This window comes from Salmo salar, chromosome ssa23, assembly GCF_905237065.1.
Source record: "Salmo salar chromosome ssa23, Ssal_v3.1, whole genome shotgun sequence".
NCBI classification, from domain to species: Eukaryota; Metazoa; Chordata; class Actinopteri; order Salmoniformes; family Salmonidae; genus Salmo; species Salmo salar.
This window is the reverse complement of record NC_059464.1, coordinates 4,461,204-4,475,227: the sequence shown is the minus strand read 5'-3', so window position 1 is coordinate 4,475,227 and position 14,024 is coordinate 4,461,204. Positions and strand designations below refer to the sequence as shown.

The following is a 14,024-nucleotide window of genomic DNA, read 5'->3' as shown; positions in this document are numbered from 1 at the left end:
TAGTTGTTAATGGGAAGAGACATCTTTTACACAAAACACCAAAAAGTGAAATTACATTTGGTGATTGTCATTAGGCCAGAATTAATGCCTCCACTGCTGTCCGCACGCATTTCTGCCTTGGCAAATTTCAGTGTTCTTGTTAAACCACATCGCATTTTGGAGCATAGGATATACTCTAGGCCGACCACCCGTTTTCAAGTCTATTCACTCATATTAATGCTTCTGCCATATGGTAATGGTAAATAATGGTGTAATAGCCTACAGTTTTCTTGACATTTTGTTTTCATTATTGTGATAGGCTCATGTTTTACCTGTACAGAATACCCCCACAATTTATTTTTCCGTGATGCTGTACAGGACCATACCGCCTTACTTTCACCCCTGTATCTGACTCTTCTGGCTGCAGAGTTAATGACTGGTGTGTTTGACACTTCCTGCAGAGTGAATGACTGCATCTTGAGCGTAAACGAGGCAGACGTGAGGGATGTGACCCACAGTAAGGCCGTGGAAGCCCTAAAAGTGGCCGGCTGCATCGTCAGGCTCTACGTCCGCAGGAGAAAAGCCCTCTCAGAGAAGATCATGGAGCTCAAACTAGTCAAAGGTCCTAAAGGTAAGAGAACCATGGAGCTCAAACTTGCCAAAGGTCCTAAAGGTAAGAAAACCATGGAGCTCAAACTAGTCAAAGGTCCTAAAGGTTAGAAAACCATGGACCTCAAAGTAATTAAAAGGTCCAAAAGGTAAGGGAGTTTAAAGCTAGACACAGTGATATGATATCATCGTACATCGCGGAGTGACTTCCTATACATAAGTCTACCTTAAAATGTGTTGAGTTGATGGATAACTTTATGATGCTTGTTGACTCTCTGGTCGTTGTGCTCCAGGTGATACCCTCTGAATGACCCCCCTGAGAGGATTAATATAGTTTCAATACGGTTTTATTGTTGTAATACACTCCCCTCACTCCCCTTCTCTTTCTCCCTCTCTCTACCCTTCTCTTTTCCCTTTCTCTCTCTCACTCTTTTCCTCCCTACCTCTGTCTCCAGGGCTAGGGTTCAGTATTGCGGGGGGAGTAAGGAACCAGCACATTCCAGGCGACAACAGCATCTATGTCACCAAGATCATTGAGGGAGGGGCTGCACACAAAGACGGGAGGTTGCAAATAGGAGACAAACTATTGGCTGTAAGGACCTAACATAGTACTGTAACTTCATCTTCTCCTTACTGAAAGACAGTACCCACTGGGCACAGACGTCAGTTCAATGTCTAGTTTTGATTAACATTTAATTGAGTTGTCAACTAACGTGAATTCAACCTGAAACCAACAACAAAAAATGAACCATGTCATTGGATTTAGGTTTAAAGTTGTGGTCCTCTGTAGCTCAGTTGCAACGGCAGGATAGTGGGTTTGATTCCCGGGATCACCAATATGTAAAATGCACACATGACTGTAAGTCGCTTTGGATAAAAGTGTCTGCTAAATGACATATTATTATTTTTATAAAGTTGAGTGAAAAACATAGACATTTTCAAAATTCCTTTACATTGATTACTTTTTGCAAATCCAAATCAGTTTTCCACGTTGATTCAAGGTCTGGGAATTCCCAGTGACCTCACTATATGATATTCTCACGATACTTAGGTGCTGATATGTACACTATTGCGATTCTCATTGTTCTATATACAGTACCAGTCAAAGTTTGGACACACCTACTCATTACATGGTTTTTCTTTGTTTGTACTATTTTCTACATTGCAGAATAATAGTGAAAACATCAAACTATGAAATAACACATATTGAATCATGTAACCAAAAAAGTGTTAAACAAATCAAAATATTTTTTATATTTGAGATTCTTCAAAGTAGCTACCCTTTGCCTCGATGACAGCTTTGCACACTCTTAACATTCTCTCAACCAGCTTCATGAGGAATGCTTTTCTAACAGTCTTGAAGGAGTTCCCACATATGCTGAGCACTTGTTGGCTGCTTTTCCTTCACTCTGTGGTTTCATCTGTGGATTATCGATTCGATAATCCACAGATGAAACAATAACATAATGGTCGCCCCGCTTCTGTTTTGGAAAAAAGCTGAGGGATGGGCCTGGAGATAATAGACAGAGCTATGGATGCAAGGACTGACCATCCATGGTATCAAAATTACTGTTTTAACCATGAGGCTATACAGCGTTTGTTTACATTTACGATGTTTACAAACATGGGAGAAAAACAAGCTTATATTTTGGGTTCTCATAGAGTGTGACAGTTGAACTAAGATCATGAGGCTTAAGTTATATTCTTCAAGAATCAATGTGTGTATATATATATATATATGTCATTTATGAGTTCAAAAATTGATGTAGCAACTACAGATTGACCCTTTAAGTTTATCAAAACTGTGCGAGTTTGAGCATGTGTCCATCAGGCCTGTGGATTTAAAAAAAATTATCAGCATGAATTAGATTGAGCAATAAAAGCCCAACTTTTATTCAATAGGCTGGGATCCACACCGTGCAGCTGTTGCAAGAGCGCATTTTTTCACTGGCTGTCCACTGGTATCAAAAACAATGATTGATTGGCAGCTTAAACTTCCTCAATTCAATCATTATTGGGTTCAAATACACATTTAGATTTGTGAACAGCCATCCTTAAAACAACCACAATCCGTAATCTGCAAATAGCTAAATGAGAGAGCAACAGTGTGATTCACATCACTGCGCTATGTAGATATCAATAATAAGTGATATCCGTCATCCTTACCTCCAAGCGTTTATTCAAATTGGAAGACATAGCTTGGACTGTAGCCTACAAAAGCCTATTCCTGCTCTCTTCCCGCGATCCATCAAACCCATTTGGTGTGTCATCAAAGTGGTCTCTGTCTTGTGGTCAAACTCGCTCAGGTGGAACAAACTTAAACGTATGCCTTTTTTCAATGCTGATTTGAATGTCATTGAGAAAACAGAGCAGTGTGAAATATTTTCTTTTCACAAATCTTGCTGAATTAAAAGTAATCCTCGAAGTAATCAAATCGTTTTTCAAAAGTATTTAATCTGATTTTTGCAGGTTACGTAACGGATTGCAGTTACCGGTAATCTGTTACTCCCCAACCCTGTATATTGCGACTCTATACTGGGATTTTATTGTGATTTGATGTTCCAAAAACGTTACTCACTATATGTCTGCTGCAGAGAGATTAGAGAGAGCATGATCAGCCAGGGAAATGAAAGTGCTGAAAACATTTTAAAAGATGGAGAACAAGCTATGGGATGAAAAATACTAGAGTTTTGATGCAGGTACAGTAGCGAAAAAACAAATATATGCTTGCTTCAATGTGAGTCAAACCTTTAAACAGGTTAACACTTGCAAGGCCGCCGGGTCAGACAGAATACCAGGGTACATTCTAAGAGCGTGCGCAGACCAACTTCACGGACATTTTCAATCTCTCCTTGTACCAGTCGGTAATCCCAACGTTTCAAGCTGACCACCATTGTCCCTGTTTTCAAGAACTCCAAGGTAATCTGCCTAAATGGTACTATCGCCCTGTGGCACTCACATCTGTAATTATAAAGTGCTTTGAAAGGCTGGTCATGACACACATCAACAGCATCATCCCAGACACCCTGGGCCCACTCCAATTTGCATACCGCCCCAACAAATCCACAGATTACGCAATCTCGATTGCACATCACACTGTCCTCTCCCATCTGGACAAGAAAGGAAATAACTGTGAGAATACTGTTCATAGGCTACATATCAGCATTCAACACCATAGTCCCCTCCAAGCTCATCACCAAGTTCAGAACCCTGGGACTGAATACCTCCCTCTGCAATTGGATCCTGGACTTCCTGACATGCCGGTCTGAGGTGGTGAGGGTAGGCAATAACACCTCAGCCATGCTGACTCCCAACACAGGGGCCCCTCAGGTGTGCGTCTTTAGTCCCCTCCTGTACTTCCTGTTCACCCACGACTGCGTGGCCACACACGACTCCAACACGACGGCGGTAGGCCTGATCACCAATGGCGATGAGACAGCATACAGGGAGGAGGTCAGAGACTTGGCAGTGTGATGCCAGAATAAAAAAAATCCCTCGACATCAGTAAGACCAAGGGCTGTAGTGGAGCGGGTCGATAGCTTAAAGTTCCTTGGTGTCCACATCACTAAGGAATTAATATGGTCCACACACACCCGCACAGTTGTGAAGAGGTCACAACAGGGCCTCTTCCCCCTCAGGAGGCTGAAAAGACTTGGCATGGGCCCTCGGATTGACAAAAAGTTCTACAACTGCACCATCGAGAGCATGTTGACCTTCTGCACCACCGCTTGGTATGGCAAATGCACTGCCCTCGACCGAAAACAGCTACAGAGGGTGGTCTGGACAACCCAGTACATCACCTCTATATCAGCTGGGAGGCCCGAATAAGTCACCCTTCTGCTACCGTCCGGCAAACGGTATCGGAGCATTGGCTCTCGGACCAAGACAACTTCTACCCCCAAGCCATAAGACTGATAAATAGTTCATTAAATGGTTACACTCACTATCTGCATTGACCCTATCTTGCATTGACTCTATGCACACGCTATACACTGAGTGTACAAAACATTAGGAACACCTGCTCTTTCCATGACATAGACTGACCAGGGGATATCCAGGTAAAAACTATGATCCCTTATTGATGACCACTTGTTAAATCCACTTCAATCAGTGTAGATGAAGGAGAGGAGACAGGTTAAAGAAGAAAGTTTTGTGTATATGTGCCATTCAAAAGGTGAATAGGCAAGACAAAATATTTAAGTGCCTTTGGACTGGATATGTTTCAGGCGCACTGGTTTGAGTCTGTGAAGCACTGCAACACTGCTGGGTTTTTCATGCTCAACAGTTTACCGTGTATGAAGAATGGTCCACCACCCAATGGACATCCAGCCAACTTAACAGAACTATGAGAAGCTTTGGAGTCAACATGGGCCAGCATCCCTGTGGAGTCCATAGACAAATGAATTGAGGCTGTTCTGAGGGAAAAAGGGGGTGCAACTCAATATTAGAAGGTGTTCCTAATGTTTTCTACATTCAGTGTATATGCAGTTGAAGTCAGAAGTTTACATACACCTTAGCCAAATACATTTAATCTCAGTTTTTCACAATTCCTGACATTTAATCCTAGTAAAAATTCCCTGTCTTAGGTCAGTCACCACTTTATTTTAAGAATGTGAAATGTCAGAATAATAGTAGAGAGAATGATTTATTTCAGCTTTTATTTATTTCATCACATTCCTAGTGGGTCAGAAGTTTACATACACTCAATTAGTGCTTGGTAGCGTTGCCTTTAAATTGTTTAACTTGGGTCAAACGTTTCGGGTAGCATTCCACAAGCTTCCCACAATAAGTTGGGCAAATTTTGGCCCATTCCTCCAGACAGAGCTGGTGTAACTGAGTCTAGTTTATAGGCCTCCTTGCTCGCACACGCTTTTTCAGTTCTGCACAGTATGCTGGGGTCATTGTCCATTTGGAAGACCCATTTGTGAACAAGCTTTAACTTCCTGACAGATGTCTTGAGATGTTGCTTTAATATATCCACATACTTTTCCTGCCTCATGAAGCCCTCTATTTTGTGAAGTACACCAGTCCCTCCTGCAGCAAAGCACCCCCACAACATGATGCTGCCACCCCCGTGCTTCACGGTTGGGATGGTGTTCTTCGGCTTGCAAGCCTCCCCCTTTTTCCTCCAAACATAACAAAGGTCATTATGGCCAAACAGTTCTATTTTTGTTTCATCAGACCAGAGGACATTTCTCCAAAAAGTACGATCTTTGTCCCCATGTGCAGTTGCAAACTGTAGTCTGGCTTTTTTATGGCGATTTTGGAGCAGTGGCTTCTTCCTTGCTAAGCGGCCTTTCAGGTTATGTCGATATAGGACTCATTTTACTGTGGATATAGAATCTTTTGTACCGGTTTCCTCCAGCATCTTCACAAGGTCCTTTGCTGTTGTTCTGGTATTGATTTGCACTTTTTACACCAAAGTACGTTGATCTCTAGGAGACAGAACATGTCTCCTTCCTGAGCGGTTTGACGGCTGCGTGGTCCCATGGTATTTATACTTGCGTACTATTGTTTGTACAGATGAACTTGGTACCTTCAGGTGTTTGAAAATTGCTCCCAAGGATGAACCAGACTTGTGGAGGTCTACAATTGTTTTCTGAGGTCTTGGCTGATTTATTTTGATTTTCCCATGATGTCAAGCAAAGAGGCACTTAGTTTGAAGGTAGGCCTTGAAATACATCCACAGGTACGCCTCCGATTGACTCAAATTATGTCAGTTAGCCTATCAGAGGCTTCTAAAGCCATGACATAATTTTCTGGAATTTTCCAAGCTGTTTAAAGCCACAGTCAACTTAGTGTATGTAAACTTCTTACCCACTGGAATTGTAATACAGTGAATTATTAGTGAAATAATCTGTCTGTAAACAATTGTTGGAAAAATGACTTGTGTCATGCATGAAGTAGATGTCCTAACCAACTTGCCAAAACTATAGTTTCTTAACAAGAAATTTGTGTAGTGGTTGAAAAATGACTTTTAATGACTCCAACCTAAGTGTATGTAAACTTCCGACTTCAACTGTACACACACACACACTACACTGACACTCACACAAAACCCACACACATTCACATACACTACATACAGACACGCATACCGACACCACACACACACACACACACACACACACACACACACACACACACACACACACACACACACACACACACACACACACACACACACACACACACACACACACACACACACACACATACATACACACAGTTTAACACTCATCATATGCTGCTGCTGCTCTGTTCTTTACTCTTACTCTTATTGCCTATTTTGATGCCTAGTCACTTTACCCTGGCTTTATGTACATAACTATCTCAAATACCTCGTACCCCTGCACATTTATCTGGTACTCCCTGTATATAGTTTCATTCTTGTGTATTTTATTCCTCTTGTGTTACTATTTTTTTTGGGGGGGGGCTCATAAGCAAGCACTGTAAAGTCTACACCTGTTGAATTCGGCGCATGTGACAAATACAACTTCATTTGATTCCTTAAAGTACTTAGATTAAGTTTTGTTGTGGCTTGTTAAAAATGCCAGCCTGTTTGCCTGCTATGTCAGCTACTGTATGTAACTAACTGCTAAATCAACTGAAAAGCCAAATGACTACCTCTCTCTCCTTCCAGGTAAACAGCGCTTGTCTTGAGGAGGTGAGTCACGAGGATGCCGTGGAGGCCTTGAAAAACACCCCCGATGTGGTTTACTTGAAAGTGGCGAAACCCACCAGTGTCTTCATGAACGACAGCTTCGCTCCGCCCGACATCACCAACTGTGAGTGCACACACATTCATATATGCGTACACACACACACACACACACATGGTGATCACAATCTTTCCACATCCCAGGGCAGCTGTGAAAGACAGACAGCAGGTTATTTGAAAGGAGCCATGTGGTGTGGACCATGGCTGGCTGCTGTCGCTGGCTGCTGTCCCCCATAGCTACAGTAGTAATCCAGTAGTCACAGTGAGGTAGTAGGCCTATATCTTGACCAATTACTGATCATCAGAATTGGGCTTACAGTAGTAGGTATAATGTGAGCCAAGCTTATGAAGGGGGAGAGGATCCCATCAAAGGAGTGTGAATGGCTGTCTATTTAACTATCGCTGAATATACTTCCATGGATGTCCCCCGGTCTGCACTACACACTAAGAACTGAAATCAATCAATGACCAGTTGTGGTTTGATAGTAGCCTACATAGCAATATCAACCAACAAGGATGGCAGAGCAGAGCGTTGGTATTATTCACTTAAAACAATGCCTGCTGTCTCACAGTACTGGACTGATGAGGTTGTAGTTTGACTTCAACCAATCATAATGGGAAATAAGACATTGGTGGAAAACATTGGTTTAATCACTGTTCAGGTCACGTTCAAATAGGCTCTTTCAAACCTGTCACCTATAAACACCTTTATCATAGATATTGGTCACTTTTCTCACTTCAAGAAACTACAAGCATTGCTTTTAGTTAATATACCTATGATTATATTATAAGATGTGATCTCTTATTTTTTTAGTAGCTCACTTCAGTTTTGCATTGTTGCCTAAGGCGGAACACTCCCATATTTTACCTGGACAATGTTATTGAGAGTTCTGTTCTGGTGCTTATGCCATTATTGACGATTGTGTTCATTTAAGGAGATTACCTACCCCTGCCAGCCATGTGTTTTATAGTTTCCTGATCTGCCTCTCTGTCTACACCAGGGAAGGCTCAAGTAGAAAGTGAGTTACTAGCCTAGAGTAGCCTAGCTCCTCCCTCACTAAGCTGCATTTTATTACAGTTTATCATAGCATTAGCCGTTAATGCTAACTTGCTATCTAAACACTGAGGCCCGTTGTGTGTGTATTTTTTCTTTAGCATATTCCCCTCACAAGGACAAACATATCAGCCCGTCCAACTACCTTAGCCAGCCCCATACCCCCGACACGCCCGGACGCTACTCACCCATCCCCAAGAGCATATTGGGAGACGACGAGATCACAAGGTAAGCTGTGTGATAATGAACACACGTCATTTGACCACTTTTACAAAGGGTTTCAAATCAAATTTAAAAAAAAAAAATTGTAACATGCACCGAATACAACAGTGAAATTATTTCTTACGAGCCCCTAACCAACAATGCAGTTTTAAAAAATATGGATAGGAATAAGAAATAAAAGTAAGAAGTAATTAAAGAGCAGCATTAAAATAACAATAGCGAAACTATATACAGGGGGGGGCGCAATGCAAATAGTCTGGGTGGCCATTTGATTAGGTGTTCAGGAGTCTTATGGCTTGGGGGGTAGAAGCTGTTAAGAAGCCTCTTGGACCTAGACTTGGTGCTCCGGTACCGCTTGCCATGCGGTAGCAGAGAGAACAGTCTATGACTAGGATGGCTGGAGTCTTTGACAATTTTTAAGGGCCTTCCTCTGACACAGCTTGGTATACAGGTCCTGGATGGAAGAAAGCTTGGCCCCAGTGATGTACTGGGCTGGTCGCACTAGCGTCTGTAGTGCCTTGCGGTTGGAGGCCGAGCAGTTGCCATGCCAGGCAGTGATGCAACCAGTCAGGATGCTCTCGATGGTGCAGCTGTAGAACCTTTTGAGGATCTGAGGACCCATGCCAAATCTTTTCAGTCTCCTGAGGGGGAATAGGTTTGTTGTGCCCTCTTCATGACTGTCTTGGTGTGTTTGGACCATGTTAGTTTGTTGGTGATGTGGACACCAAGGAACTTGAAGCTCTCAACCTGCTCCACTGCTGCCCCGTCGATGAGAATGGGGGCGTGCTCTGTTCTCTTTTTCCTGTGTCCACAATCATCTCCTTTGTCTTGATCATGTTGAGGGAGAGGTTGTTGTCCTGGCACCACATGGCCAGGTCTCTGCCCTCCTCCCTATAGGCTGTCTCGTCATTGTCGGTGATCAGGCCTACCACTGTTGTGTCATCTGCAAACTTAATGTTGGTGTTGGATTCGTGCCTGGCCATGCAGTCATGAGTGAACAGGGAGTACAGGAGGGGACTGAGCACGCACCCCTGAGGGGCCCCTGTGTTGAGGATCAGCGTGGCAGATGTTTTGTTACCTACCCTTACCACTTTGGGGCGGCCCGTCAAGAAGTCCAGCATCCAGATGCAGAGGGAGGTGTTTAGTCCCAGGGTCCTTAGCTTAGGGATGAGTTTTCATGGCAGTATGGTGTTGAACGCTGAGCTGTAGTCAATGAATAGCATTCTCACATAGGTGTTATTTTTGTCCAGGTGGGAAAGGGCAGTGTGGAGTGCAATAGAGATTGCATCATCTGTGGATCTGTTGGGGCGGTATGCAAATTGGAGTTGGCCTAAGGTTTATGGGATAATGGTGTTGAAGTGAGCCATGACCAGCCTTTCAAAGCACTTCATGGCTACAGACGTGAGTGCAACGGGTCGGTAGTCATTTAGGCAGGTTACCTTAGTGTTCTTGGGCACAGGGACTATGGGGGTCTGCTTGAAACATATTGGTATTACAGACTCAGACAGGGAGAGGTTGAAAATGTCAGTGAAGACACTTGCCAGTTGGCCAGCGCATGCTCACAGTACACGTCCTGGTAATCCGTCTGGCCCTGCGGCCTTGTGAATGTTGACCTGTTTAAAGATTTTACTCACATCGGCTGCGGAGAGCGTGACCACACAGTCTTCTAGAACAGCTGGTGCTCTCATGCATGTTTCAGTGTTATTTGCCTTGAATTAAGCATAGAAGTAGTTTAGCTCGTCTGGTAGGCTCGTGTCACTGGGCAGCTCTCGGCTGTGCTTCCCTTTGTAGTCTGTAATGGTCTGCAAGCCCTGCCACATCCGACGAGCGTCAGAGTCGGTGTAGTAGGATTCAATCTTAGTCCTGTATTGATGCTTTGCCTGTTTGTTGGTTCGTCAGAGGGCATAGTGGGATTTCTTATAAGCTTCCAGGTTAGAGTCCCGCTCCTTGAAAGTGGCAGCTCTAGCCTTTAGCTCAGTGCGGATGTTGCCTATAATCCATGGCTTCTGGTTGGGGTATGTATGTACGGTCACTGGGGAGACGACGTCATCGATGCACTTATTGATGAAGTCAATGATTGATGTGGTGTACTCCTCAATGCCATCGGAGGAATCCCGGAACATATTCCAGTCAGTGCTCATAAAAGAGTCCTGTAGCTTAGCATCTGGTTCATCTGGCCACTTTTTTTATTGGTGGTATGTAAACAGCTACGGAAAATACAGATGAAAACTCTCTAGGTAGATAGTGTGGTCTACAGCATATCATGAGATACTCTACCTCAGGCGAGGAGCAATAGCTCGAGACTTCCTTAGATATCGTGCACCAGCTGTTATTTACAAAAATATATAGTCCGCCGCCCCTTGTCTTACCAGACGCCACTGTTCTATCCTGCCAGTGCAGCGTATAACCAGCCAGCTGTATGTTGATAGTGTCGTCGTTCAGCCACGACTCAATGAAGCATAAGATATTACAGTTTTGAATGTCCAGTTGGTAGTTTAATCTTCCGCGTAGGTCATCTATTTTATTGTCCAAAGATCGCATGTTTGCTTGCAGAATGGGGGTGTATTCGATCACCTACGAATTCTCAGATGGCAGCCCGCCCTCCGGCCCCTTTTTCTCCGCCTCCCCTTCACGCAAATCACAGGGATCTGGGCCTGTTCCCGAGAAAGCAGTATATCGTTCGCGTCGGGCTCATCAGACTCGTTAAAGGAAAAAAAGGATTCTGCCAGTCCGTGGTGAGTAATCGCAGTCCTGATGTCTGAAGTTATTTTCGGTCATAAGAGACGGTAGTGGCAACATTATGTACAAAATAAGTTACAAACAACGCAAATGAATGAACAAAAAACACAATCGGTTGGGGGCACGTAAAACGTCTGCCTTCTTCTCTGGCGCCATTCATGTTCATATGTTATGTTTGTTTTGTTCATATGATTTGATTTGTTTGTTTTAGTTTATCTGTGTAGGGACAAGGGGAGTGTGTTGCTATTATACGTTGCTGCTGCTACTGAGATTCATCACTTCGATGAATAGGTCATTTTCCTTCTTGCCACTCTCTTGCCTCTCTCAGTGGCGCTGAGTTATGATACTATTTTTGAATGACTATCTCATCTCTGTACCCCACACATACAATTATCTGTAAGATCCCTCAGTCGAGCAGTGAATTTCAAACACAGATTCAACCACAATGACCAGGGAGGTTTTCCAATGACTCGCAAAGAAAGGCACCTTTTGGTAGATGGGTAAACATTTAAAAAAACAGACATTGAATATCCCTTTGAGCATGGTCAAATTATTAATACAGGAAATCACTCAGGGATTTCACCATGAGGCCAATGATGACTTTAAAATAGTTATAGAGTTGAATGGCTGTGATAAGAGAACTGAGGATGGATCACAACATCGTAGTTACTCCATAATACTAACCTAAAAAAAAAGGATGTCTTTACAGAAAAAAAAATATTCCAAAATATGCATCCTGTTTGCAAAAAGGCACTAAAGTAATACTGGAAAAAAATATGTTAAAGCAATTAACTTCAAGTTTTAATGTCATATGCACAAGTACAGTGAATTGCCTTTGTTGCAAACTCAAAACCAAGCGATAATCAATAACAATGCAATACAAGAAAAAATAAAAACGATAAATAAGAAAAAATATGAAGAACACATTAATAAGCAAGTATACTATATACAGTGTCAGTTCCAAAACTGTACTATATTTACAATGTGCAGGGATACTGGATTGATAGCGGTACAGTACATACAGTTGAAGTCGGAAGTTTACATACACCTTAGCCAAATACATTTAAACTCAGTTTAATCCTAGAAAAAAGTTTAATCTTAGGTCAGTTAGGACCACCACTTTATTTTAAGAATGTGAAATGTCAGAAGAATAGTTGAGGGAAGGATTTATTTCAGGTTTTATTTCTTTCATCACATTCCCAGTGGGTCAGAAGTTTACATACACTCAATTAGTATTTGGTAGCATTGTATTTAAATTGTTTAACTTGGGCCAAACATTTCCGTAGCCTTCCACAAGCTTCCCACAATAAGTTGGGTGAATATTGGCCCATTCCTTCTGACAGAGCTGGTGTAACTGAGTCAGGTTTGTAGGCCTCCTTGCTCGCACACGCTTTTCAGTTCTGCCCACAAATTTTCTATAGGATTGAGGTCAGGGCTTTGTGATGGCCACTCCAATACCTTGACTTTGTTGTCCTTAAGCCATTTTGCCACAACTTTGGAAGTATGCTTGGGGTCATTGTCCATTTGGAAGACCCATTTGTGACCAAGCTTCAACTTCCTGACTGACGTCTTGAGATGTTGCTTCAATATATCCATTTAACCTCTCTGGGCTAGGCGGGACGAATTCGTCCCACCTACTCAACAGCCAGTTGAATCCTGTGGCGCGTTATTCAAATACCTTAGAAATGCTATTTCTTCAATTTCTCAAACATATGACTATTTTACAGCATTTTAAAGACAAGACTCTCGTTAATCTAACCACACTGTCCGATTTCAAAAAGGCTTTACAAGGAAAGCAAAACATTAGATTATGTCAGCAGAGTACCCAGCCAGAAATAATCAGACACCCATTTTTCAAGCTAGCATATAATGTCACATAAACCCAGAAGACAGCTAAATGCAGCACTAACCTTTGATCTTCATCAGATGACAACCCTAGGACATTATGTTATACAATACATGCATGTTTTGTTCAATCAAGTTCATATTTATATAAAAAAACAGCTTTTTACATTAGCATGTGACGTTCAGAACTAGCATACCCCCCGCAAACCTCCGGTGAATTTACTAAATTACTCACGATAAACGTTCACAAAAAACATAATTATTTTAAGAATTATAGATACAGAACTCCTTTGTGCAATCGAGGTGTCCGATTTTAAAATAGCTTTTCGGTGAAAGCACATTTTGCAATATTCTGAGTAGATAGCCCAGCCATCACGGCTAGCTATTTAGACACCCACCAAGTTTAGCCCTGACCAAAGTCAGATTTACTATTACAAAAGTTAATAAAATAAATAAAATCACATTAACAAAAGTATTCAAACCCTTTACTCAGTACTTTGTTGAAGCACCTTTGGCGATTACAGCCTTGAGTCTTCTTGGGTGTGACGCTACAAGCTTGGCACACCTTTATTTGGGGAGTTTCTCCAGTTCTTCTCTGCAGATCTTCTCAAGCTCTGTCAGGTTGGATGGGGAGCGTTGCTGCACAGCTATTTTCTGTTCTCTTCAGAGATGTTCGATCGGGTTCTAGTCCGGGCTCTGGCTGGGCCACTCAAGGACATTCAGAGATTTGTCCCGAAGCCACTGCTGCCTTGTCTTGGCTGTGTGCTTAGGGTTGTTGTCCTGTTGGAAGGTAAACCTGAGGGCTCTTAGGCAGGTTTTCATCAAGGATCTCTCTGTACTTTGCTCTGTTCATCT

General features: G+C 42.6%; 1 protein-coding gene across 2 annotated transcripts in view; it reads left to right on the top strand.

Moving 5' to 3' along the window:
* LOC106583961 (discs large homolog 1-like protein) overlaps positions 1 to 14,024 on the top strand; it is a 223,627-nt gene that overhangs the window by 119,286 nt on the left and 90,317 nt on the right. For both annotated transcript variants that reach the window (XM_014168679.2, XM_014168681.2), the window contains 4 exons: positions 441 to 610; positions 1,044 to 1,180; positions 7,232 to 7,376; positions 8,465 to 8,591. In XM_014168679.2, the coding sequence (XP_014024154.2) occupies positions 441 to 610; positions 1,044 to 1,180; positions 7,232 to 7,376; positions 8,465 to 8,591 (579 nt within the window). The remainder of the gene's footprint in view (positions 1 to 440; positions 611 to 1,043; positions 1,181 to 7,231; positions 7,377 to 8,464; positions 8,592 to 14,024) is intronic.